The sequence below is a fragment of the Balaenoptera borealis genome, assembly GCF_965194805.1.
Source record: "Balaenoptera borealis genome assembly, chromosome: 1".
In the NCBI taxonomy this organism is placed as follows: domain Eukaryota; kingdom Metazoa; phylum Chordata; class Mammalia; order Artiodactyla; family Balaenopteridae; genus Balaenoptera; species Balaenoptera borealis.
In genome coordinates this window covers 947311-974496 of record NC_138860.1, presented here as the reverse complement: position 1 = coordinate 974496, position 27186 = coordinate 947311, and the positions used below count along the sequence as shown (strand labels likewise).

At 58.2% G+C, this 27186-nt stretch overlaps 4 protein-coding genes across 17 annotated transcripts in view; 2 read left to right on the top strand and 2 right to left on the bottom strand.

Annotated features, from left to right (window-relative positions):
- PPP1R12B (protein phosphatase 1 regulatory subunit 12B) overlaps positions 1-2729 on the top strand; it is a 206038-nt gene extending 203309 nt beyond the window's left edge. For all 10 annotated transcript variants that reach the window (XM_082397274.1, XM_082397271.1, XM_082397265.1 and 7 more), the window contains one exon: positions 37-2729. The gene's annotated coding sequence lies outside the window, so the exon portion shown is untranslated. The remainder of the gene's footprint in view (positions 1-36) is intronic.
- LOC309611006 (uncharacterized protein) overlaps positions 1-27186 on the bottom strand; it is a gene marked incomplete at its 5' end in the record, with an annotated part of 253615 nt that overhangs the window by 211514 nt on the left and 14915 nt on the right. The window lies entirely within an intron of this gene.
- Positions 1837-6008, top strand: LOC309611007 (uncharacterized protein; the record flags this gene model as incomplete). The annotated part of the gene is made up of 5 exons (XM_082354705.1): positions 1837-1874; positions 3048-3201; positions 3615-3675; positions 4315-4893; positions 5506-6008. 5 exons carry the CDS (start codon positions 1837-1839, stop codon positions 6006-6008), a joined length of 1335 nt encoding a protein of 444 aa, XP_082210831.1.
- Positions 7542-27186, bottom strand: part of SYT2 (synaptotagmin 2) — an 86506-nt gene continuing 66861 nt past the window's right edge. For 2 of the 5 annotated variants that reach the window (XM_082397397.1, XM_082397396.1), the window contains exons 2-7: positions 14114-14301; positions 13085-13251; positions 12112-12231; positions 11706-11873; positions 11366-11533; positions 9830-10449 (exon numbers count right to left, since the gene is read on the bottom strand). In XM_082397397.1, coding sequence (XP_082253523.1) covers positions 9916-10449; positions 11366-11533; positions 11706-11873; positions 12112-12231; positions 13085-13251; positions 14114-14285 — 1329 coding nt within the window. In that variant the 5' untranslated portion in view covers positions 14286-14301 and the 3' untranslated portion in view covers positions 9830-9915. Of the gene's footprint in view, positions 8853-9483; positions 9618-9829; positions 10450-11365; positions 11534-11705; positions 11874-12111; positions 12232-13084; positions 14034-14113; positions 14302-27186 lie in introns of those variants that run through there. The other 3 variants (XM_082397399.1, XM_082397398.1, XM_082397395.1) reach the window with 3 other exon arrangements.

Genomic DNA, 27186 nt, shown 5'->3' with positions numbered 1-27186 from the left:
GGGTGGGCGCTGCTCCGGGGTGGGCGCTGCTTCCAGTGGGCATGAGGCAGCAGGAGCAGCGCAGAGGGGCTTCCCAGATTCCAGGCCACTGTGTGCCTCCAAAGGGAAAACCTCGGGGACTCAGCAGCTGAGCCGGTAGGGAGGGGGCCCCTGGTCCCACCCACTGGGTGAGCGCTGGCGTCCCGGCCTCCAGCACCACCCCTGACTCTGGACATGGCGGCCAGTGGTCATAGGTGGTCCTGGCCCTGTCGGGGCCCAGTTACAAGTACAGAGCGTGGTCCCCGTTACTGAGTTTTAAGGCAGGTTTCAGCACCTCGGAGGGAGTCTGCTGACCTTGTAGGAAGGCAGCTGTGGCGGCAGAACGAGGCCGCTGAAAGGACCGGGCGTCGGGGCCCGGGGCCAGCGCCTGTCCTGACCAGCCGTGCAGCCGTCTGTGAAAGGGGGCTGGGCCGGTGGTCCTCAGGACCCGTTCTTGGCTTGAGAGTCTGTGATTTGTTGATTCCTAGGGAGACCAGAACATTTCTCACTCAGAGTTTTTGCTCTAACTTCAAAAATTCTTTTCTTCTCATTTAAATTGTTTAAGTGTGTGTCAAGGTGGGAAAGTGAATTCAGTATGGAGGGTAGTGGCCGTCCTTCCTGATGGCCTGGTGAGAATATGCAAACCCGCGGGGGTGGAAACACGGCCTCTGGATGAGTGGTTCTCACGGGAGGGGCCCAGCTCCTGGCGTCCAGACAGCAGACACGCTGTTTCTCCCGGCCGGCCACTCAGTCTCAGCTCTGCCTTAAGCACCAGAGGGCCTTCCTCGAGGAAACCCCAGCCTTTAGTTTTGTGGGGCCATCAGATCTGGACCTGGGCTGTCGCGAGCCGAGGTCCCTCCCCTGAGCAGGGCTGCAGGGAGTTTACACCAAAGGCTGCAGGACCAAGCAGCCCCCCGGGAGGAGGGGCAGGGCCAGGGTCTGGGGCCCGCGTCCCTCAGCCTCCAGCCAAGCCGAAGCTTTGCTCAGCCTCCCGGATGGGTATGTAGACTCTATCAAGGATGGCCACTGATCGCTTGTGCTCTGATTAGATTGGGCAGTAGATCAGCTTCATTGCGGCCCCGGGAACCGTCATTGTCACGGCTGCTTGGGAGTGAGGTGGGCTCGGGGGCCGAGAAGAACCAAGTAGAGAATCTGGACTGGCTGGTGGTGGCGTAGCAGGCGACGCAGCCCCTCGCGTGGGGGTTGTGGTCGGGCATCGGGTTGAGGAGGGGTCCTGGGAGCCCCTCCTGGGGAGGTAGGTCTAGAGACAGACACTGCTGAGGGTTGCTCTGGTGCTACCTCAGGAGGTTTTGAGCTTCGGGGATCACTCTTGCTTCTAGTCTGTGTGCACACGCGTGTTTGCTACATGGAGATTTCAAAATGCAATCTCATCACCCAGTTTCATCCAAATGTGTTATTCTGTTAACTCGTATCTTTTGCTTCCCCCCTCCTTCCCCAGAGGGCTTCTCTCTGAGCTTCTCCAATTAATCTGCTTCTTATTTTGGACTGGGAATCTGCCAGTTACCTTTTCTGTTACTTCTCCAGATTTTCCCCTAATGCTCCCAGTAAACTTTTCCTGGGTGGCCCTTTAAGGTGATCTCAGGATGCTCCTGTCCTTGCAAAATAAACACACCTTTCGTCCTCCCACCTACTCTCATCTTCCTCCACATTAATTTTTTGCTTTTCTCACTTGGAGCTGATGGTGCTTTAGAGGAGAGATTGTCGACGAATCAGCCCCGACTCTTCCCGTTGCAAAGCTGACTGGCTGTGCCACTTGCCCCTCGGAGGTGAGGTTTGGCCCTAGCCGGGGCGGGGCCCATGGGCAGCCTGGCCTCGTCTGCGCAGCTAGAGACTGAGTGAGTCCTCAGGAGGGCAGCGGGCAGTGTCGGTGCGTCTGGGACGGTGGCTCATCTGCTGTTGCCTTGCAGGAGCGGGTTCAGGGAAGGCAGGGCCCCAGGGGCCTTGTGAAGCCTCGATGGCCTCACAGAAGCAGGACTCGGGGTGTGGGCAGGTTCTGGACGTGGGGTGCTAGGCCGGCCTCTGAGCCTGACCTGCGTCTTCCCTCCACACCGCGCTCTTCTGGGGAGGGGGCTCGGAGGGAAAGACGAGGGGCTCAAGCCAAGACAGCAGGAGGTGGGCCGCAGGGGTGGGGGTCCCCTTGCACCCCTGAAAGGCTGGGGCTGCTGTCAGGCTGGCACCCAGGTGGGGGAGGGCGAGACTGTGTCCCCGTGTCCCGCCATGGGGGACTCTGACTCAGGCTGCAGCGCCGTGGTCCCCACTCATCCCCCTCCGTTCCCTCTGCCTCGGTCTTGATCAGTCAGTGGAAAGAGCTGTGAGACCCTCCCTGGGGTCTCCACACCCCCATTCCAGGGGTAGCGTTTTGTCTCTGATCACCTTACCCCCACCTGACTTCCCCTCCAAGAAAGCACCAGATGGACCGTTTTAACTTGGCTCCGTTGTAAATACACGTGGTGGGGATGGGGGTTTAGGGAGGGACCCAGATGCGCTTTGTGAGCTGAATGTATTTTTATGCAATTTTGAGTGGCCTTTCAACTCTGAGGTGAATGATTTTGTTTTACTGGTTGTTATTATATAGTATTATTAAGTATTCTGTGTTTGAAAGTTTGGGAATAATAATATTCACATCTACATGATGCCTGTAAACACAACAGTATTTATAAATAAGTAAATTAAATTGTGTTTTAACTTTGCGACTGTCTCCACAGTTTAGGAAATGGGGTTTATAGAACCTTACATCTGGGCCAGCCCGTGGTAGTTTCATGTCACCATCCTTGCCACTGGGGGCCGCTGTCCCAGGGACGGCCACAAGGCCCAGGAGGAGCCCGGCGGGGGCTCCCGGCGTCCGGGAACGGGCACTGGTGCTCTCACCCCGGGCGGCTGGGGCCCTGAGAAGGTGGCTTCCTTGGGTTCCCGGGGTCTCTGCCCTCTGCTCTCTGCAGCACTGTCTCTGCAGGGCCACCGTTCGGTTCAGGGGAGCCGGAACCACTCCATGGCTCCAAACTCTAAAGGCAGCTGGCGGGGGTCACTGGAGTTTACGGTGCTCAGCCGCTGGCAGGGGGGCCAGGGTCGGGCCCTCCGTCCGTCCTAGTGCACCCCATCTGGTTTGCTCAGCCCCCGTTCACACCCAGCGGAGGCCCTGTCACCGAGCTGGAGGTCAGGGAGGTGAGGGAGGGAGGCGTCTTCTCCCCCGCGGCCACCCAGCCGCTGTCCTGCGGCCCAAATCGGAGGCAAAGGAGCAGGTCTGTAGCGAGGGCTCCTCTGGGTGCCCGCTGGGCCCGGGCAGTCAGCAGAGACTGGGCATCACCTGGAGGCGGTGAGGCCCGGCGCTTCCCTCCTGAAGCCTCCCCAGCCCTCGCGCCGGGCTGGCCTTGCCCCCGTCTCGATCCCAGCCTGCCAGGCCAGCCGTACGGGCTCTGCCATCTTGTCCCTGGAGCTTGGCCCTGAGCCGGACGCCCCCCTCCACCTGCTGCAGAGGGGCTGCGGGGGCCTCCCTGAGGAGACGGCCCCCAGGTCGCGGTGAGTACGGGTCACCCTTCCAGGTCTGGGGGTGGTGCTGCCCTACCGTCTCTTTCCAGAAAATCCTGAAGCCCCGTCCTCGGCCTCAGGAGTCACAGACGTCTGAAGGAGTCGGCTGTGGTGAGCTAACCGAGGGCTTGTAGGAACCGTCCCTCCTCCGACCCCACCCCAGGGCCAGACCGTGGCCGCGCCCCGAGCCCGGCTCTGCTGGCGTGGGGGGGCCGAGGGTCTAGTCCACCCCGGCCCCGGGGAGGCCTTGCCCCAGCAGCTGCCCTGAGGGCCCACGTGCCCACCGCCCACCCGGACCTGGTCTGGCCTTCTGGCCTCTCCAGCCCCCGAGGGAAGAACCGTGTCCCCAGCCTCACCCCGCGCTGACCCCGGGGGCGGCTCCTGCCCCCAGCCCAGCAGGAACCACCAGAGGCCGCCCCCAGCGTGCTTTCAGCTCATCCCTTTAATAAGGAGACGCTGCTTGTTACAAAAGAGCATGTTGACAAGAGATGAGACAAGAACAGAGCCCACGTGGGGTGGGGGGGGACTGCCAAGCGGGGGCGGGGGCTACACACGGGTCCTTCCTGGGACGACTTAAGGCAGGGGTCCTGGTGGGGCTGCGCGTGCCAGGGGGCCTGGGGCCTGCCCGCCGTGGTCGTGCAGTCTTCAGACCCCAGGGTTTCAGAAGCAGCCGATCCCGTCCTCAGAGGGGAGGCGCCAGGGCAGAACGTCTGGCTTCTCGGAAGGGGTCCTGGGGCCCCGATGGCTGAGGGGGGCCCTGCGCACCCCCGCCTCCACGCCCCCCAGCGCAAGGGTTCTGGCTTGGAGCGCACGGGGCCCACCTGCCCACCTGCGGCCTCGCCAGCACTCCTGTCAGACCCCCGCACCTCCCCGTCCTCCCATCGGGGCTGGCCGGAGGGGTCGCTCCTGTGCGTGGTGTTCCTCTGCACCGGGGCCTGCGGCTACTGTCCCTCCTGGTTCAGCGTGATGGCCCGGGACCCGGGGCCCCCCGTCCCCCTTCCACCTCCCGCCCTCCCACGGGACACCTGGCCGGGGCCGGGCTGGGGCGCTGGCGAGGGTCCCTCGTAGCCAGACCCGCCCGGCCACAGGAGAGAGCATGCGGGCGGGGGAGCTTGACCCACCGTGCTCTCCAGCCCCCGGGGTCCCTCCCCACTGCCACCCTCGGCCCCCCAAGCCCCCAGTGTCACGTGGGCAGGGCTGGTCCACCCAGGCGGCATCGGGGACCTGACCACAGACCCAGCCACGGACAGCTCCTGAGAACCCTCATCGCCTGCAGGGGGTGCCCCCGCTGCCCGTCACCACCCACGTGGAGTCGGACCGCGACACCAGGTGAGCGAGCCGGGCCAGTGGGGACATCTGCTGGGGCCCCACTGGGAGCCCTGGACACCATCCGTCCTCGCAACCTGGGGCTGAGCGCAGAGGTGACGACGGGCGCGCCCTTCACAAGTGTCCTGAGGGGAGCCCGTCAGCGGGGCACGGGAGCTCTGGGAGGATGGCCCCACAGGGGCCCCCGTATGGCTTTTCAGTGAATTCGAACAGTGGGAGGAGGGGGCACACCACACAGGACACAGGGCTGGACGCAGGGCGCCGAGGGTCAGCTCTGCCCACGGTCCCCTGGTCAGACCAGGGCCGGAGGCCGACCCCCCCCCCCCCCCCCCGGCGCATGGCAGGGCGGGGCCGGCGGGGAAGGGACTCTGCACACACAGTCGAAGGAGCAGCTCAAGTTGTGTAAAACGGGGCTGGGGGCACTCAGCATTGCCGTGCGGTTATTTACACAGAGTTGAGACATGCATCTTGGCGGGACGAGACTGGGGTCGTGTTCACAGGTGACCACCCTCTCCATGAGGCTCAGATGGCTTCAGAAGGTTCTTGTTTTGTTGGCGCTTAAAAAATATATTCTTGCGTCTTCAAGTCACAGTGTCCCCCTTCCCAATATTGCAGCTCAAAGAACGGGTAGAATCCTGGTGACCTGTCCCTGGCCCCCTGAGACTAGGGGTGAGGGCGAGGCAGAAGTGGTCACAGCACGGACGGCGGGGCAGCCTGAGTTTCGGGTGAGTCCCAAACAGCGCCTAGGAGGGACTGACTTACGCTTTGAAAGTATTGGTTATCTGAAATTCAAATTTAACTTGGTGCCCTGCATTTTTATTTGCCAAATCTGGCAACCATGTTGGGGGGCTGAGGGTCACCACGATCCGGCCTGGGGACCCTCCCGTCTGCCACCACCCAGGGCTCTGAGGTGGGAAGGGGGATGGAGAGGAGGGACACCCAGGGACAGCCTCTCTGTGGGGCTGGGGGAAACAGAAGCCAGACACGCGGGAGACGGGACACCCTCCCTCCCCAACCCCAGGGGCGGCCCCCCCGGTTCGCTCACCCACCACCTCACACTGCAGGGTTGGCGGGGGAGCTGCAGCGACCCCCCCCCCCGCCCCCCTCTCTCTCGCTGAAGCCCTGGGCCAGCAAGGTCATCCCAAACCGACTCTAGAAGCACAAGCTACACGTGGTTCCTGGGAAGTAAAAAGACCAGGCCTGAGGCTGCGTGAATCCCTGCTGTCCCTTCCCCCAGCCGAGTGCCCCGGAACGTCACTTCCCATCCGGCCCGGCACCGGTCACTCATCATCTGGGGCTTCACCCAGCTTCCCCCAGCCCTCAGCTTCTGCGGCCAAAGTCCGAAAACATGCCCAGAGCCCTGACAGAGTTGGTTCCACTCTGGAATGATTATTCAAGGAGAAAGGAGGAAACAGAGCTTTCTGGCCTCACCTCCAGTTTCTGGGTGGCACTGGGTTTCGTTTTTCATGGTTTCAGTCCCTTTGTAAAAATCGCTTCTACTTTCCTCTCTGCAATAGACTTTGGGAGTGAAAACACGCAGCCTGGAGGCCTCCGGAACCCCTCGTAGCCGACCTTAATTCTGTCCCACTTAGGGCAGGACCCCGACACCCCAGAAACAGGCCTGGTGGCAGTGAAGGTGCTCTGTGGACGGGGTGAGAACCCTCAGGTGCAGGACACTTCGGACCGTCCGTGTGTTTCCCTACCTAGTTTGTGGGCCCGGTAGATGCCGTCTGCTCAGACGGCTCCTCTGAGGCAGGGGCCCAGCCAGGACCGGCCAGAACCCAGGAGAGCACTGCTCCCCGCCCGGGTCCCCTCGGCTCCGCACTGGTGCCCGCACTCAATCTCCCAGCCCCTGAGGCTGCCCACTCGGGGTGGGCCCAGAGCCGTAATCCAGCCGCGTCTCCGGGCCCAGGACCCCCAGAGCAGCAGACGTGCTGCGGGGTCCTCTCTCCTTCCCGCCGGGAGACAGGCGAGTCCCGGGCTCGGGAGGGTGGACGAGAATCCCAGGTGGTGGAAGGTGGTCGGGAAGGTGGAGGGTGAGAAGTCAGCTCTGTGGGCCCGGGGGAGGCTGGGGGGGAGGGGCCCTGAGGAAGCACCAAATCCCATAGCTCTGCAGGGGGCCATCCAGGCCGGGACGGCCCGCTGTGGTCCCCCCGGTCCTGAAGCCTCACTCTTGTCCTACAGCCCGGGCCCTAGGACCAGCCCCCAGTCTTCGTCAGGTCCCACGTTCTCGGCATCAAGTGAAGAGTGACTTCCCGAGGACCAAGGGCCACGAGCAAGGCTGGGCCCCACTTCCCAGCTGCTCCCGGAGGAGGCGGCGGCTTCTCAGCACCTGCCCGGCCGGGAAACGCAGCCCGGCAGGAACACAACGCCTGCTCCCTTCTGACGGTAAAAGAGACGTCCCTCTGCCTCAGGTGCCCGCAGACGCCAGGGTGGCCGGATGGGGTGGGAAGTGCCGCCACGTGTGCTGGGAAAGAGGCGCAGCTCCGGGTCTGGGAAGCCGTGAGTGTTGTGCGCTGGGGAGACGGCCAGGGCCTGCGGCTGCAGAGACGAGGGCGGCCGAGGGGGGCCGGGGGCAGGCCTCTGGCCACAGGGGCCGGATGCTCTCGCCCAGGCTGCAGGTTTGGAAGGAGACTCGGTGCAAACTGGACTAACGTATATATGGCTTTTTATCAATGCTGGGGGCACGAGGTGAGCAGGGAATGAGCACAAGTGACCGCGGGGCGGAACCCGGCCCATGTCCTCCGCCACCGTTCGGAGTGGCCGCCCTGCTCCTCGGGATTCAGAGGAAGTCCCTAGGAATGCTAGGAGGGGCCTCCCCGCAGGGCCCCTGGGAAAGCTCGGCCAGCTGTCCACTGCCCTCCCCTTCTTACCTGGACCTCAGGGGAACTAAGGACCTGTAAACCTTCCTTTTCAAGCCCTCTGGCTCTGGACAGATACCGTGTCTTCAGACAGCGCTGCTCCACTTTGATTACGGGAGAAGCACAGGCGGGAGGGGAAGAGATGCCAGTGACTGTTGTCTCCCGTCCTAGAAAGGGAGCCGGCCTCTGGGTCTCCCACCGCAAGGGCGAAGGTCCGGCAGTTTCATTTTGGCCTTTCTGGGAAACGGGTCTTCTGTTTCTTTGCGGTTTGACATCACCATTCAGCAAGGTGAGGTCGCGGGACTGACAGTCCCCGTTCGAGTCCAGCCAAGCTAGCCTGTAGCTCAGGTCTGTGGTGTCCCGGGAAGCCCCCGGCAGCAGGAGGAGGCCCACGCCGGCATCGGGGTTTGGTCCCGGCTCCGCACAAGCCGGTCTCCCCGTCTCGCCTCCCAGCCACTGGCACGCAGTGTCCGAGCAGGGTTCCCAGGCCTCTGCTCCCGCACGGCACCCGCCCACGGCCCTCCGCGAGCACAGAGGGCGCACACACGCGCACGGGTCGCCGGCCGCTGGTTGCCTTCCGTCGGGAATCGGGAGGTGCTGCCATTCCGTTGGCCCGGAACGCTCAGAAAACCGAAAATGCCGCCAGGAGAGCCTCCCTCGGGGCGAGGCCTGGGTGGAGCTTTGGAGGAGGAGGGTGGCGGGCGTGCAGCGGGGGAGCCCCGGGCTTCTCTCACCTCCGAGGGGCCTCCTCAGCCGCGTCGGAGGGAGGGGGTCTGCAGAAGGAGGGCGAGGGCGGAGAGCGAGGGCAGGGCCGCGCCCAGGTGGGCAGGGCCGCCCAAGGGCTGTCCCGCTGAGGTAGCGGCGGCTGGAGCGCGGCTGCGCGGGCCGCCGCCCCTACTTGTTCTTGCCCAGCAGCGCGTCCACCTCCTCCTCGGGCTTGAGCGAGTGCCACTGGGCGATGGGCCGGCGGGGGTTGGCCAGCATGTCGGACCAGTGCCGCAGCTCCGTGCCCGTGGCGTTGCTGCCCATGAAGATCTTGCCGATGGCCTCGTTCTTGCCCAGCTTGTCGTAGTCCAGCACGGTGACCACCACCTGGACTCTCTGCAGGAGGCGGGGAGGAGGGGGAGTGGGCAGGAGAAGGGGGCCGGCGACCCAGCCCCCTCCCAGCCCCTCCCTCCCCAGCCCCAACCGAGAGCGCCACACGGAGGCGGGCCCGCGCCTTTGACGCATCCTTCGCTTCCGCCAACGACTGAACACAGGCCCCCGGCAGCGTGCTGAGCGCCTGGGAGCGGAAGAGCAGGCGCATCCCCGCAAGGCGACAAAGGTGACGCCCGGGAGGCCAGCACCAGGCACCTCGGGACCTCGGAGGGAGTGACGCCCAGCGGGGCAGTTAGGGCAGGCTTCACGGAGGAAGTGACGGGAACTGGGCGGTGCAGGCTGAGGGCCTCCCCAGGCGGAGAGGAGAGGAGAGGACCCCAGGCAGGAGAGCAGCCGGGTCGGCGGGGAGGGAGGGCAGGTGGGCGGCCGCCGCCTCGCCACACACACCGCCCTGCCACCGACCTCGAGGCCCAAAGGCAGTATCTGCGCGCAGTTCCTGCTCACCTCCCCGGAGGAGGGGCGGTCTGGGAAGCGCCCGGGACGGAAGCCCCAGGGCGGTGGCCGTCTGTCTCTCTGTGGTGGTCAGTGGGTAAGTAAGTCACCCGCCCCGCGTCCACCCCTGCCAGCCCAGCACCTGGATCTGCTCGAAGGGGATCTCGAAGCTGAAGGACTCGTTGAAGTACGGGTTCAGGGTCTTCTTCTTCACGGTCGTCTTCTTCTTCTTGAGCCTCTTGCCGTTCTGCATCAGGTGGATCTTCACGTAGGGATCTGTGGGGAGGCAGCCGGCCAGGCCCTGAGCACGCGCCCGGCCCGCCAGCCCAGGGACAGCAGAGCCAGCTTCCGGGCCAGGGCGGCCAGAGGCTTCACCTCCGGGACCCGCCATGGCTGTGGCCGCCTGGAGCTCTGCTGGGACGGACCTGCGCCGGCGCTCGGTGAGGATCCACTTGGTGATGTCCTTCCTGGGCAGGGGCACGTCAGCGACCCACCCCCTCCCATCCTCCCGACCTTGTCGATGAGCCATGAGGCCCAGAGAAGGGAACACATCTGCCTGAGGTCACACGGGGGCTCAGGGACGGAGCTGGGCTGGCGGGAACCTGAGCACTTCAGGAAGGCAGGGCAGTCGCCCCCCAGCCCCGCCCGGAGCCCCTTCCAAGGCAGAGCCGCCCCCATCTCCCCCTGTAGAAAGGTCCCGGGCGCGGACGGAGGGCCTGCGTCGGGCCAAGCCCTCCCACCGCCTGCCCTTCCCTGTCCCTGCCTCACATGGGGGTGACGTCCCTGACCCCTTCCCTCCAGGGCCCACAGGGAGAGCAGCGGAAAGGCAGCTCTCAGCGGGGCTCCCGCCCCGTCTTGCCCTGAGGACCCAAAGCCGCTCAGACAGCCTGTGTGTCCCGCGTGTCTGAGGCCTGCTGTCCAGGTCGAAGGCTCTGGGCCGCGACCGGCTCGCAGGTGCCCCCCGATGGCAGCCAGAAGCCATGCACACACCTGAAAGGCCACCCACGTCCATCTTCTTGAGGTTCTTGGCCTCCAGGATGCAGACGGTGAGCTTCCCAGCCGTGGGCACGTAGCGCAACGAGGTGCAGATGTCACCCAGCTTCTCCGGCTGTCAGGGGAAGGGGACGCGGTCAGCACAGCAGCGCCTGTGTCCAGCACGGCTGACCCCCTCGGGGCCTCAGGCCAGGGTCAGCACAGCCCTGGCCGCGACAGGTGGACACTGCAGAGCCGAGGACAGGCTGCTGGCGGCGTGGTGCCGAGGAGGCTCTGGACGGGCGTGGGGTTTGTTGGGGCCCCTCCCCAGCCTGAGCAGACAGCGGAGGGGGACGAGGAGCAGACGTGGTACCCGAGGGCCATTTCCAAGGGCACTGGGAGCCCCCCTTCCTGATCACAGCCGTCCCACCCACAGAGTGAGCTGTAGCCTTCAAAGCCCTTGGCATCCCTTTCCTTGTGTTAGTGTCACAGGGCAAGGACCTTGTGACTAGTAAGAGAGGGGAACGATTTGGCATTGGGGCTCCTGGGCCTGAGAGCTCAGCCAACGCCACGGCACAGTCAAAGCTTCTCAGAGGTGGGCCTCGGGGCCCAGGCTGACCACCCCACCCACACCCCAGTTGGGGTGCTGACCCTTCCTCCGCGCGACCTGAGCCCCGAGGTGAGGAAGGACACGCCTCACATACAGGGACTCGGCCAACACACTCGGCTGGTGCTTGGAAAGGATGGTGGCTAAATGGAGGCTTTGGTACACAGTAGGTGCTCAATAAATATTTGGTGAGTGAGTGAGTGCTGTAGCAGTTTCTAGGAAGACAAGCCCCCCTTGCTGAGAATTCTCTAGAACAATGTGGGCTTTCCCTGTGGGTGAATGAGGTCCCCACGTGGGTCACTGGCCCTAAGTGGGCCCAGAGCTGCGGGAGAAACAAGAGCGACGTGTCCTGTCCACCTGAGGGGCCCCGCCGGGTGGCTGATCCTCATCTGCAGAGACAAAGCCGGGGGTGTGGGGCGGACCCTCCAAGCTCTCCCGCCCTCACCTCCTCCTTCTCTCCGCCCTGCAGGTCCCTCCACTCCTCGATGGGCTGCCCCAGGTCCACGGTGTTCATGGGCACCTTCACCTCCCCGATGATGTCGTGTTTGGAGAAGCGGTCAAAGTCATAGATGGCCATCACCAGGGTCTTGCCCCCCAGCTCCTGGTACGGCACCTGCAGGGCACAGGCAGGATGGAGGGGTCAGGGCAGCTCGGGGCCTCTGGGGGTCCTGCAGGACGCCTGCCGAGTCTGAGGACACCCGGGCTCGGGTCCGGGCCGAGCTGGTTCTGGGCCTCAGCTACAGCCCAGGACCAGGGGAAGGTCCGCAGCAGGCCCAGCCTGTCACCTTGAAGGTGAAGGTCTCGTTGAAGGCGGGGTTCAGCGTCTTCCGATGGACTTTGGTCTCATATTTCTTCTTCTTGTCTGGAAGGAGGAAAACCTTGACGTAAGGGTCCGAGGTGCCGCCCATGTCCAGGGCAGGCAGTTCCGCGGCCTGCAGGATGCCCACGGTGAGCTGTGGAGAGAGTGGGCGCCGGGTCAGCCCCGAGGGGGCGGGCGGGTGCCAGACAGGAAGTCGGTCTCCACCTCCCTCCCCAGGGAATCGGAATAAGATGGGGGAGACGGTCGCCGAGGGGTGACTGGTCTGCCCGAGGAGGGCGGCCCGTGGACGGCGGGCGGCCTGAGCGCAGCCCTTCCCTGGAGCCCTGGGGGCCGCCCCGTGGAGCCCTGGGCCCCCCCCCCGCCCCGCACACCTGGTTGGCCTGGAAGTCGTAGTCCAGGGAGAACTGCAGCTTCCCCAGGTTCTCCGGCTCCTTCTCCTCCTCCCCCTCGCCTTCTCCCTCCGTCAGGCCCGTCTCGGCGTCGTCCTCGTCCTGGGGGGCTGAGGAGGGGAGGGAGGGTCAAGGGAGAGAAGGCAGGGAGCCACCCCCGTGCAGACCCCGACCCAGAGCTGGGGGGCTCCGTCGGGCCCCGCTTCCCCTCAGCCCCCAGCCCGGCCCGGATGCCACGCGGCTTCTTGAGTGGCGGAGCCTCCCTGCGACCCCCGCCCCCCCCACCCCAGTGCAGGCCACCACGTGGGCAGCACGTACCAGGCGTGCAGTCCGGGCGTCCAGGCCAGGTGAGTCCACAGGTGGGAGGAGAAGGGAGAAAGTGGTAAGAAAATCTGGCAGCTCAGACCAGCTGCGTGGCGGGGCCGGGGCCCCCACAGGCTCACACGCACACGCACGTCCACGTGTGTGCTCACACGCTCTCACACACGTGTGCACGTGCACGCGCAGACTCAAAGGCCATGGCCCCTGGCCGACCTCCTGAAATCAGCCCTCCTTCCTCCCTCCACACTGATTCCTTGAGCAAGAAATTCCTCCCAGAACAAACATGGGGAAAGTGAGGCGCCCGGGGCCTCTGCAAACTTAAAAGGAGACACGGGTACATCAGGGCCTCTTCCAGGCTGACCCCCTGCTCCCTGAAAGACGGGGAGAAAAGCCACGTCCTTGTGGACTAGAGACGGACCCATGGGGCCCCACGATGGGACGTGGTCCAGCAGCCCTGCCGGCGGGAAACCAGGTCACACGATGGTGGCTTCCTGGTGGGCGGGGGTCCCTCTTCCCAGCATTTTGTCCCAACGGCCTCCTTTCGGGTCAATCAGGGACAGGCCCTGCTGACCTGAGTGAGCCCTTCCCACCCGGAAAGCATCGAGGGGCCTCCGGTCTCCCGGCCCCCGCCTACCTGGCCGCCCTTCATGTCCTTCATGTTCATGGCGTTCTTGGTGCCCTTGCCCTTCTCCTTCTTGTTCTTCTTCTTCTTACAGCAGCACTTCTTGCAGATGCAGAAGCAGCAGGTGAGGAGCAGGAGGCCCAGGAGCACCGCGATGGCGACCAGCGCCCAGCGGGGGACTGCCCACGGGGACACCGGCGTCAGCGGTGCCCTCCTGCAGCCCCGACCCCTCGGTGATTGATAGAAGACTGGGTAGGGGCCCGGCCCCCTTTCCACACCCCGCGTTGTAAACCCACAAGTGGTGTGCACGTAAGTTGCACACTTTGGTGGCCGCCCCAGTGGGGACAGCCTGTGACAGGGACAGCAGCCAGGCGCACACCACGGGGACCCCATCTGGGCTCTGCTGAGATCTGACAACTTTGATCCTTGGAACTGCGGCTCACATGAAGGATGGGATGGTCCTCATCAGACCCCGGTGGGGGAGGAAGGCCTGGCCCTCAGGCGCAGTCCTGAGAGGGCTGAGCCTGTGCCAGGAGGCCGGGCTCCAGAGGGGCCGCGGGTTTGGGGGAGTACGGGGGGGAGGGGCGGGCCGGCCGGGGCTGCTCTCCGAGGTGCTGAAGCACCGCCTCCCACCAGTGGGGCTGCTCCCTGAATCCGGACCTCTGGTTTCTCCCCACAGCCTCTACCAGAAATCCAGGAAGCAGTAGGGGGGTTTATTTTCTACCTTTCAAAATAAAGCAGTTTTAAAGTGTGACTGGGAAACTTGAATAATGATTTCTGTTTCATAATTTTTTATCTTCTTTTGGTTCCATCTTTTGACAGATTTCTAAGTATAAGAACATTTTTTCCCCCGGGGAGGTTAGGGCACATAAACCCCCTTGTTCCCTTCATTAGTGCCAGACCACACTGCCCCCCATTCCTGAAGGGGATCCCCAAATAATCCAGCCTCGAGTCCAAACATTAGGAAAGATCGCGGCTGTCAGTCACACCCCCATGGTACCCTCCAACCCCCGCCCCCAGGCCGCACACAGGGACACTCACGAGGGAACTTGACCATCTCATTGAAGAATCGGTCCTTCACCGTGGCAAACCCGTACCCCTTGCCCTCCCTGGCGCCTCCGCTCTCGGTGGAGTTGTCCATGGGCCCAGCGGGCATGGTGGTGGTGGCGGGAGCCACCATGGGCTCCTGGTTCCTCTTGAAGATGTTCCTCATGGTGGCAGAGGGACGGCTATGGGTGAAGGGGGCAGGATGAGCATCCCACAGGCCCGAGTGCAGACGGCTCTGCCCATGGGCCAGGAGAGGCTCTTCCAAAAGCTAAAGACTGTTGTTTATGAATAAAGGCCATTACAACAAACCCACAGCAAACATCATTCTCAATGGTGAAAAAATTAAAGAATTTCCTTTAAGATCAGGAACAAGACAAGGATGTCCACTCTTGCCACTATTATTCAACATAGTTTTGTAAGTCCTAGCCACGGCAATCAATCAATCACAGAAGAAAAAGAAATAAAAGGAATACAAATTGGAAAAGAAGTAGTAAAACTGTCACTGTTTGCAGATGACATGATACTATACATAGAAAATCCTAATGATGCAACCAGAAAACTACTAGAGCTCGATGAATTTGGTAAAGTAGCAGCATACAAAATTAATACACAGAAATCTCTTGCATTCCTATATACTAACAAACAATGAAAGATCAGAAAGAGAAATCAAGGAAACAATCCCATTTACCATAGCATCAAAAAGAATAAAATACCTAGGAATAAACCTACCTAAGGAGGCAAAACATCTGTACTCAGAAAACTGTAAGACACTGATAAAAGAAATCAAAGATGACACAAATAGATAGAGAGATATACCATGTTCTTGGATGGGAAGAATCAATATTGTCAAAATGACTATACTACCCAAAGCAATCTACAGATTCAATGTAATCCCAGTCAAATTACCAATAGCGCTGTTCACAGAAATAGAACAAAAAATTTCACAATTTGTATGGAAACACAAAAGACCCCGAATAGCCAAAGCAATCTTGAGAAAGAAAAACAGAGCTGGAGGAATCAGGCTCCCTGACTTCAGACTATACTACAAAGCTACAGTAATCAAGACAGTATGGTACTGGCACAAAAACAGAAATACAGATCAATGGAACAGAATAGAGAGCCCAGAAATAAACCCACACAACTGTGGTAAATTAATCTATGACAAAGGAGGCAAGAATATACAAGGAGAAAAGACAGTCTCTTCAATAAGTGGTGCTGGGAAAACTGGACAGCTACACGTAAAAGAATGAAATTAGAACATTCTCTAACACCGTACACAAAAATAAACTCAAAATGGATTAAAGACCTAAATGTAAGACTGGATACTATAAAACTCTTAGCGGAAAACAGGCAGAACACTCTTTGCAATAAATCGCAGCAATATTTTTTTTGATCCACCTCCTAGAGGAATGAAAATAAAAATAAACAAATGGGACCTAATTAAACTTTAAAGCTTTTGCACAGCAAAGGAAACTATAAACAAAACCAAAAGACAACCCACAGAATGGGAGAAAATATTTGCAAATGAAGCAACCAACAAGGGATTAATCTCCAAAATATACAAGCAGCTCATGCAGCTCAATATCAAAAACAAAAAAAAAACAAAAAAACAAATAACCCAATCAAAAACTGGGGTTAAGATCTAGATAGACATTTCTCCAAAGAAGGCATACAGATGGCCAACAAACACATGAAAAGATGCTCAACATCACTAATTATTAGAGAAATGCAAATCAAAACTACAATGAGCTATCACCTCACACAGGTCAGAATGGCCATCATCAAAAAATCTACAAACAATAATGCTGGAGAGGGTATGGAGAGAAGGGAACCCTCCTACAATATTGGTGGGAATGTCAATTGATACAGCCACTATGGAGAACAGTATGGAGGTTCCTTAAAAAACTAAAAACAGAACTACCATATGACCCAGCAATCCCACTACTGGGCATATACCTGGAGAAAATCATAATTTGAAAAGATACATGCACCCCAATGTTCACTGCAGCATTCTTTACAATAGCCAGGACATGGACGCAACCTAAATGTCCATCAACAGATGAATGGATAAAGAAGATGTGGTACATATATACAATGGAATATTACTCAGCCATAAAAAAAACCCAAAATAATGCCATTCACAGCAACATGGATGGACCTAGAGATTGTCATACTGAGTGAAGTCAGACAGAGAAAGACAAGTATCATATGATATCACTTATATGTGGAATCTTAAAAAATGGTACAAATGAACTTATTTACAGAACAGAAATAGAGTCACAAATGTAGAAAACAAACTTATGGTTAACAGGGGGGAAGGGGGGTGGGATGAATTGGGAGATTGTGATTGATATATACACACTACTATATATAAAATAGATAACTAATAATAACCTACTGTATAGCACAGGGACTGCTCAATACTCTGTAATGACCTATATGGGAGAAGAATCTAAAAAGAGTGGATATGTGTATATTTATAATGGAGTCACTCTGCTGTACAGCAGAAACTAACACATTGTAAATCAACTATACTCCAATAAAAATTAATTTAAAAAAAAAGACTGTATTAGCCGGGACTTCCCTGGTGGCGCAGTGGTTAAGAATCCGCCTGCCAATGCAGGGGACACAAGTTTGAGCCCTGGTCTGGGAAGATCCCACATGCCGCGGAGCAACTAAGCCCGCGAGCGACAACTACTGAAGCCCGTGTGCCTAGAGCCCGTGCTCCGCAACAAAGAGAAGCCACTGAAATGAGAAGCCCGCGCACGGCAATGAAGAGTAGCCCCCGCTCGCTGCAACTAGAGAAAGCCCGCACGCAGCAACGAAGACCCAACGCAGCTAAAAATAAATAAATAAAATTCAAAAAAAAAATATATATATATATATATGAGTTCCTGTTTTTAAAAAAATAAATAAGAACAAAATTTTTAAAAGACTGTATTAGTCGTAATCCCTTTACGTCCCAGGGTACTTCCAGCAGTAGCAACACTGGTGACGCAGCGACCACAGGGCCACCAGTCGCTCCTCCCCATAGTCACGCACCAGCCCCGTTTCACAGACGCAGGAACGGAGGCCCAGGGCCTAGGCGGCCCCCGCCACTTAGCTCACAAGCCCGGGAACTGAGGTTCCAACCAGTCACCTGACCCGAGAGCCTGCAAAAGCACGCGGCTTTCCTGTATCTGGCCGCACCCAAGCACATCACCCAGCGAAGGAGCAAGGTTTCAGCGAGGACTCCCGAGCCACCTCCTGCCTGCGTGACAGCACCCGGCACCCCCGCCCTCCTCATCTCCGTGCCTCAGGCTCCCTCCGCACCCACCCAGGGTGGGTTTCAATCTCTCCTCCAGGAAGACGGCACCCAAGTCCACCCCCGGAGCCCCTTCCTCCCCGGGGTGTCGGGGTCCCTCGCCAGTCCTGCCCCCTTTACACAGTGGCACATCAACCTCCTACTCAAACCAGGGCTGCCCATTAATAACAAAAGTCATCCAGGTTTACGGGGGATGGAAAGAGCCTAAGGGAGACATTCCCCATAATCCTACCTTCCAGAGATAACACAGGTTAGCGTCCTTGGAGAATCTTATAACAGTATTTTCTTCTGAGGGTGTTTTACATGTTGAGATCATACTATATATAATTGGGTATTCTGCCCTTTTTTCACGTAAAATTTTGTCACAAGCATTTTCCTTTATCATTAAAAACTTCCTTTGTTATCAAGTAGCTAAATAATACCCTGCTACATGGTAGTACTGTATTTTGATACTTAGATGGTTTGCAAGCTCCTGCTGGTAAAAGTATTATTGTGATGGTCTTCATTTAAGGTAATGTTCTTACGAGTTTTTAAACTCTGCTCCCCCAACCCTCCCCTCCCCACCGAGCTATTTCTGCTTCTCAAAATGGGGGTACGAGCCCCCTCCGCAGGCCCTGTGAGGTCAGACGCAGGCAACATCAGCACCCCTCTGCCCGGCGCACGGTGGGAGCCCAGGGGGTGTCCGGACGGCAGCGCACACCTGCGGTGCTCCAGGTCATGGGACAAACAGCACATCTCCTAGAAGCACCAAACACACAGCAGGACGCAAACAGCAAAGGCAGAAGCGAGGCTCTTCTCACTGTGCTTCTCCCTACGCTCAGAGCTCTTCGGAGGGCAAGTTTTAGGGGCCCTGAAGCTCCACCCCTGCTCTAAGAACCTGAGTCCTCGCCCCGGAGCCAGTGTGGCCGGCACAAGCCGCCCTGACCACACGGCGATGCAGACGCATTCTCACCGCTCACACTCGCCGAGCAGTTTAGCAAGCTCTTGTTACGTGCTGGGTAAACTAGCCTTGATCCTAAAATTCATCTCGAAAGGGAAGGTGGAGCCCGCCGGGCCTCGGGGGCTCAGCCCCATCTCCCTCACTCCCACCTCACTGTCCAGGATTCCGCGGCCCGACTCTAAGAGGGCTTAATTGAGATGCAATTCACATCCATTCAATTCACTCATTTAACGTGTTCAGTTTGGTGGTTTTTAGTATACTTACAGGGTTGTGCAACCACCACCACGATCTAATTTTAGACCATTTTCACCAAAAAGAAGCCCCACTTCATTATCAGTCACTCCCCATTCCTACCCTCCTCCCAGCCCCGGGCAACCACTGACCTATCTGTACAGATTCCCCTATTCTGACTTTTCATACAAATGAAATCATATGATAGGCGGCCTTGGTGTTCAGCTTCTCCCACGGAGCGTAGTGTCCTCAAGGGTCATCCATGTGGTAACAGGCGTCAGCACTTCATTCCTCTCTATGGCTGAGTAATATTCCACTGCCTAGATAACACATTTTATTTCTCCATTCATCAATTTATGGACACAGGTTATTTCCACTTTTTGGCTATAAGAATAACGTTGCAATGAACGTCTCTGTGCACGTTTTTGGACATGTTTTCATTTCTCTTGGGTAAATACCTAGGAGTGGAATTGCTGGGTCATATGGTAACTACATTTGACATTTTAAAGAACTACCAAACTATGTTCCAAAGTGGCTGCACTGAGCCACTATGGAGAACAGTGTGGAGGTTCCTTAAACTAAAAATAGAGTCGCCATATGACCCAGCAATCCCACTCCTGGGCATGTATCCAGACAAAACTATAATTCAAAAAGATACATGCACCCCAAAGTTCCTAGTAGCACTATTTACAACAGCTAAGACATGGAATGTCCATCGACAGAGGAATGGATAAAGAAGATGTGGAGTGTGTGTGTGTATATATATATATACATATATATATATATATACACACACATATACACACAATGGAATATTACTCAGCCATAAAAAAGAATGAAATGATGCCATTTGCAGCAACATGGTTGGACCTAGAGATTATCATATTAAGCAAAGTAAGTCAGAAAAAGACAAATACCATATGGTATCACTAATATGTGGAATCTGAAATATGCCACAAATGAACCTATCTACAAAAGAGAAACAGACTCACAGACGGAGAAAACAGACTTGTGGTTGCCAAGTGGGAGGGAGGGAGGGGGAGGGAAGAACTGGGAGTTTGGGATTAGCAGATGTAAGCTATTATCCATAGGATGGATAAACAACAAGGTCCTACTGTAGAGCACAGGGAACTATATTCAATATCCTGTGACAAATGATAATGGAAAAGAATATGAAAAAGAATGCATGTATGTGTATAACTGAATCACTTTGCTGTACAGCAGAAATTAACAAAACATTGTAAATCACCTATACTTCAAAAAAATTTTTTTAAAACAGCGGCTGCACTGATTTACATTCCCACCAGCATCGTATGAGCGTTCCAAGTTCTCCACATCCTGGACAGTACTTGTTATTACATGTCTTTTTGTTTATAGCCGTCCCAGTAGAGGTGAAGTGGCATCTCATTGTGGCTTTGATTTGCATTTCTCTGATGACTAATGATGTCAAGCATCTCTTCATGTGTTTATTGGCCATTTGTATGTCTCCTTTGGAGAAATGTCTGTTCAAATCCTTTGTCCATGTTTTAATTGAGTATTTGTCTCTTTATTATTGAGTTGTATGAGTTCTTTGTATATTCTGGATACCAGTTCCTTGTCATGTATGTTTTGCAAATATTTTCTCCCATTCTACGGTTATCTTTTCACTTTTTTAATGGTGTCCTTTTTTTTTTTATAATATATTTTTGGACGCATTGGGTCCTCGCCGCTGCGCATGGGCTTTCTCTAGTTGTGGTGAGCGGGGGCTACTCTTCATTGCGGTGTGCGGGCTTTTCACTGTGGTGGCTTCTCATTGCCGAGCACAGGATCTAGGCGCATGGGCTCAGTAGTTGTGGCACACGGGCTGAGTAGTTGTGGCTCGTGGGCTTAGCTGCTCCACGGCATGTGGGATCTTCCCAGGCCAGGGCTCGAACCCGTGTCCCCTGCATTGGCAGGCGGACTCCCAACCACTGCGCCACCAGGGAAGTCCCTTGATGGTATCCTTTGAAGCACAAAAGTTTTCAATTTTGATGATGTCCAATTTATCTGTTTCTTTTGTTGCCTGTGCTTTTGGTGTCATATCTAAGAAATCATCACATAACCCAAGGGCACAAAGATCTACTATATTTTCTTAGAGGAGCCTAGTAGTTTTAGCTCCTACATTCAAGTTACGATTCACTTTGAGTTCGTTTTCGTGAATGTATTTTGTGTACGGATCTCCATTTGTTGCAAAGACTGTTATTCCCCACCGAACCGTCTTCGTACCCTTGTAAAATACTAACCAACCATAAATGAGAGGGGTTATTTCTGGATTCTCTATTGCATTAATCTATGTCTATCCTTATGCCAATACCACACTGTCTTAATCACTGCAGCTTTGTAGTTAAGTTTTTATATCAGGCAGCGTGAGTCTTCCAAATTTGTTCTTTCATGAAGATTATTTTGCCTATTCTGGGTCTCTTGCATTTCCATATGAATTTTATGTTCAGCTTGTTTAAAAAAAAAAAAAAATCAGCTTGTTTATTTCTGTAAAAGCCACCTGGGATTTTGATAGGGATTGCACTGAATCTGTGGGCCAATCTGCGAGTGCTGCTATCTTAACAACGTAATATTCCAATGTCTTTCCCTTTAAGATCTGCTTTAATTTCTTGCAACACTGTTTTGCAGTTCCCAGGATAAAGTCTTACACTTTTGTTAAATTTATTTCTAGATATTTGATTCTCTTTGATGCTGCTGTAGACAGAATTGTTTTCTTAATTTCATTTCAGATTGTTCACTGCTAACAGATAGGAATGCAGTAGATTTTCGTGTATTGATCTTATGTCCTGGCATATGCTGAACTGGCTTACTAGTTCTGATACTGTGTGGTGTGTGTGTGGAATGTGTGTATGTGTGTGTGTGACGTGCATGTGTGTGTGTGTGTGGTGTGTCTTCCCTAGGACTCTCCATCTACAAGATCATGCAAAGTGAGATAATTTCACACCTTTCTTTCCAGTTCAGATGCCTTTTCTTTCTTTTTCTTCCTTAACTGCCATGGTAAGAACCTCCGTGCAGTGTTGAATAGAAGTCGTGAGAGTGGGGGTTCTTCTCTTTCCTGATCTTCAGAGAGAGTGTTCAGTCTTTCTCCACCAAGTACAACGTTAGCTGCAGGCTTTTCGTCAGGCTCAGCCCGCATGGTCGTTGCTTCTGGATTTTGTGGTGGGCAAGAGGCAGCCCGGCTGGGAGAGGCAGACTGTGATCCCGGGACGCTTACCGCTTGCCAGATGACTCCAAACAAATCTCGTTCTGAAACTCGATTTCCTCATATAAAAATGGCAGAAAATAATACCTACTTTTCAAAACTGTTGTGAAAATTAAAAGAATAAATTTGATTGTGTCTGGCACGGAGATGATGTTCGATAACTGTGGTCGGATCTGAATCCAGGAGCCCCTTCGAAGGGCCTGAGTGGCTTCGGCACAGCAGAGGGACCCCTACTGGACGTGGACCTTTCCCCAAGCCCACAGGACGAGTGAGATGAATCATGAAACAAAAGAATCGACCAGGGCAGACGGTGCTGCGTGTGCCACAGGCTCAGGGGGCCCCACAGACCAGGACGTCAGCTGGAGAGCCCATCCCAGGGGCCTTGAAGTCCAGGAAAAGGGGCTCGGATGGACTTACGTCCCCAGCAGGAGTGGCCTGATCTGTTTAAAGGGCAACGACAGCTCCACGGGGAGCAGAGGGGGTGAGGCTGGGGCAGGGGGCCCGCAAGGGGTGAGTTCACAGTCCGGCCAGAGATGATGTGGACCCAGACAGGGTAGGAACGCCGGGGAAAGAGCAGAGAGAACAATGGGGGAGGTATTCATTCATTCATTCAACAAATAACTGATTGAGTGCTTCCCTGGTGGCGCAGTAGTTAAGAATCCGCCTGCCGATGCAGGGGACACGGGTTCGAGCCCTGGTCCGGGAAGATCCCACATGCATGCCTCAGAGCTACTGAGCCCACGAGCCACAACTACTGAAGCCTGGGCACCTAGAGGCCGTGCTCCACAACAAGAGAAGCCACCTCAATGCGAAGCCCGCGCACCGCAACAAAGAGGAGCCCCCGCTCACCACTACTAGAGAAAGCCCATGCACAGCAACGAAGACCCAATGCAGCCAAAAAAAAAAACATTGATTGAACTCATATCCCACTTCCCATGCGGGACTTATAAGCTGGATGTTAAATAACTGTACACAAATGAATGTAAAATTGTAACTGTGAGAAATGCACAAAGGAGAGACCCTTGCTGGTGTGAGTCTGTACTGGGGTGTATCTGACCTAATCTGGGAGAGCAGGAATGCTTTCCTGACGAACTGGTGATGGAATGGGGGTCTCCAGGCAAAGAGGAAAGGAAGCAGCAGCACATGCAAAGGCCCAGGGGTGGGAGCAGCATGGGGAGCCCAGAGCCTGGAGGAAGCCCAGCATGGCCACACGGAGGGAGCACGGTGGAGGCAAGCCCGCAGGACCAGGCACACAACCTTACAGCCACGACGAGGAGTCTAAGGATGCAGGTAACGTGTTCACATTGACATTTTGGAAATTTCGCTTAGACTGAAGAGAGTAGAAGTGGCTGGAAAGGAGCCTGGCTCCAGAGGGAAGGGGAAAAGCGTCAAAAACAGCCAAAATGAATGTCTTGTCATCGCCAAGTTCTCATGAAAGATAAGACAACGTTCCCGGGGGTTCGGGGCGGGGGGTGGGGAGTGACAGCTGCTGGGAGGGAGCAGGGGCCCCAGATCCCTGGACCCCAGGGCCTGGGGCCTGAGGACGCAGCTGCCCAGAGAGCAGGGGAACAACACACATGCTGAGAAGGCAGATGCCGGCGGGGCGGGGCGGGGCCGGGCGGGGCGGGGCCGGGCCCCCTGCCCAGGCGGCACCAGGGGCCCCGCCCAAAGCCTTGGGGTCCTCAGCCCCTCCTGCCCTCGCCGCCCAGCCGGAGCATCTGCAAACTCCCTCCTCCACTCACCACGTCCCCCAGTTCAGCCAAGAACAACTGCCACGTTCTGGAAGGTTCCACAGTCCTCCACTCAGTCTAATCCCCACACGGCAGCCGGGCTGATCCACGTGAAGCCCCCAGGGCTTCTGTTCACACTCAGAAAAGAGGCCCCGCTGGCCTGGGCCCGGCTCCTCCTCACTGCCCTTCCCTCACCTCTGCTCTCCGCGTGGGCCACAAACTCACCCAGCAAACGCCGACCCCCGGCCTGACTCCCCCTCGGCCTGGACGCCCCCCGAAACCTCCTTGGCCTCGGAGGGGCCCCTTAGAACCTCGGCTCACGTCCTCCCAGGTCCCTGCACCCTGTTTCTCTGTCTTGTTGTGAGACTCACCGGCGAAACACCAGCCCTGAAATTGCCCGGCTCGGACTGAGTGCCCACGACCCCCAAACTCACGTGTGGATCTAAGGCTCAGTGTGACGGGGGGCGGGGCCTCGGGGGGATCCGGTCACGGGGGTGGAGCCCCCACGGGCGGGTGGGCGGGGTTCGCGCCGAGAGCCTGCCGGCCCCGCCCCCTCCAGGAGGGCCGGCTGCCGCGGGGGGAGGGCCTCGCGGGACGGGACACGCTGGGCCCTGACCTCGACTCCCGGCCTCCAGGGCCGCCTCGCAAGGGAGGGCCGGCCTCCATCTCCAGGCCTAGTCGCCCGCACCCTCCTCTGTCCTCCCGGAGGAGACACTTTACAAAACCCGCCCGCCCAGGCCAGGCGGCGACCCCTGCCCAGCCGAGGACCTTCTCCCGTTTGAAGGGGACCCTCTGACCCGTTCCTTCTCACGCTCACCTCCGGTTCCCCCCTCCGTTCCCCCTGGGCTGTGCCCCTCACCCCACCACGCGGCTCTCTGTGAGGAGAGGTCACCAGACCCCGTGGACACTTGCGTGCCTGTCGCGCCGGACGGCCCGCGATGGCCACCCGACCGGCCCCGCACCCTGGTTTCGGCCACAACTCCGACTCCTCCGTTTGCCTCAAGCCCCTTCTCTGCCAGGCCTCGGTGACCCCGCGACCTTCCCCGCACCCGGCCCCGCACCCACCCTGCCCCCAAAGCAACCTTCTAGAACGTGAATCTCATCCTGCCACCTTTAGACGCCGCCCTGGGGACCGCAGCTGCCCCTGAAGACGGCCTTCAGGCCCGTCGCCTGTGTCCGGCGCCCTCGCCCCCATCTCCATTGCCCCCCAGAGCGCCTCCGCCCACCGTGGCCGAGTGACTGCCTCTCTCCGCTCGGCGCAGACGGCTCCCCTTGCTCCGGCGCGAGACCCGGCCTCACCCCGCACACAGCCTGCGGCGGCCGGAGCAGAGGCTGCGCTCGCCCTGCCCGGCCGGCAGCTCGGCTGCGAGAACCAGACCCGGCGCCGCCGCTTGCTGTGAACAGCCGTCTCCGGAGCACGGCACGCGGGCCCAGGCCGTGGCCTCTCTGGCGGCCTTCCCGCTGCAGCAGAGCGGAGTAGCTGCCACCGAGGTTGAGCGGCGCGAGCCTGAGACGTTTCCTCTCTGGCCCTCGGGGGGAAACTCTGCGACCCTGCCCTGGCAGGTGTCTCGCCGTCTGGCGCGCGACGGGCACTCGGCAGACGCGTGTGGGGCGGGCAGGGGGAAGCCAGCAGCACAGACCCTCGCGTCACAGGGCGGGCGGGGCTCGGCTGCCCCCACGGCCCCCGGGCGGGTCCAGGGGCGCCACCCCAGCACGGGGGCAACGGGCCTGGGGAGCCTGTCGTGACGGGGGGGCGGGGCGTGCACCCCTGGGAGCAGCGGGGCTGGGCCCTCCGAGCGTCCTGCCCGGCGGGGCCTTAGGCCTGTTCCCGGCCGCGCGGGCTGTGGCCCGGCGCGGGGCTGGACGAGCTGCCGGCCCTCCCCCAGCACCGGGAAGCCTCTTCCACAGCCTCCAGAGTCCAGCTCGAACCGTAAAGAGAGAAGCAGCCCCAGCCCTTGCACACTGTGCCTCCGGCGCCTCTGAGGGGCAGAGAGTTCCCCGTTAGAAGCGGCAAGATGGGGTCAGACCTACCCAGTGGGGAATGTTCGGGAAATCACCAGCCATTTCTCCAGCAAAAAACCGAGGCTTCACGTTCCCTCCGGATAAGCCTAAGGGGTGGGGGTTTCACCCCCGCTTATTCCACCACAAGCTAAGGAAGCAAAGATACTCGACAGCAGTTCTCAAGACCCCTGTGGGGAAGAGGCCCAGAGAGGTGAAGTAACCTGTCCAAGGGCACACAGCACGCGCTGCCGGGGGCGGCGCTGGACCCGCAGCCCCTGGAGCACAGCGGGAGGAGGGGAAGCGGTCCTCCCCAGGGGCTCAGGCCGCAGTCCTCGGCAGGGCTCCAGGGTTGAGGGTGATGGATGAAGCAGTCTCCCGCAGCTCCCGCACAGGAAGCGTGAAGCGTGAACTGGCGCATTAGCCAGCGATGCCCGCAGAGAGCGCATGCGCAGGAGAGGGGACAGGGTGGGGCTGGTGAAGAGTCAAGAGTCGGGTCACCTGCCACAGCGCCCCCCACCCCGGCCCCCAGCCACTCGGCGGGAGGGAGGGAGGGAGGAAATGGGGCCGCTCACCTCGAGGCAGGTGGTTAGGGCCGCGCTCCGTATAAACAAGGCCCTGAGACCCCTAGATCCGAGGGTCAGGCCAGGGGAAGTGCGGGCCCAAGGCCGGGTGTTGGAAGGAAAATAAGCCCCTGAGGCTGTGCCCGCCTGGACCGTCCTCACCTGCCCTCCTGGGGGGCGGGGGCCGCGGCATCACCCCCTCCCGGGACGAGGCTCTTCCGCTCAGACAGCTGAGTGATCTACCCCACAGGTCGGCGTGAAGGTTGGGCCTCAATCCGCCGCGGCCTAAGCCTCCGGACCCCCCACCTCCCCGGCAGGAACAGGGCCCCATCCGTCTGTCTGTCCGTCCAGTCCATCTCTCCAGGGTGGCCACTCGGCTCTCTGACCGTCTATCCCAGGCCCTCGGACCCTGCATCTCCCCCGGGAGTCGGTCCCACGAGGGGCCGCAGCCCCGCTCCCTGCCCTGACCCCACACGGAACCTCTCCCGAGTGTCCCCCGAGCGAAAGCAAAGGGCCGGTCGCCTCGGCCAGACCCCCAAGGGGCCCAGGCCCTGGATCCGGGTCAGAGGGAGCCTCGCCGACCGGACTGGAGACGGCGGGAGGCGCCCATCTCCCCCTCCCCCTCCCCTCGCGCTGACGCCCACCTGCCCCAAAGAGGCAGCCGCACCTCCTGCTGCTTCTGGGCCCCTCCACGCGCTCCCAGAGGAGCACGACCCCTAAATGGAGCCTGACCCCATTTGGGAGACGAGAAAGTTCTACCCCCACGCTCCTGCCAAGGGCACAGGTGCCCACACCCCAACACACACACACACACATGCACACACACACCCCACACACTCAGGCCCGGCTTCCATCGATACGGATAACGGAGAGCTGAGGAGAGTCCATCTTTGTCGACGCTGTATTTGCAGAAGCCAAAGGAATGCGATGGAAACAGGTTAACCAGCAAGATGCATCTCGCTGAAGCCAGCGGCTAAGTAGATCGATACTTAAGAATAAGTTTGTCTTTATTTTTCTGGACCCATCCATGCTTCAGTCCAACATTTGGTCCTAGCAGAGGTGGAGACTAAAGTTTGAATGA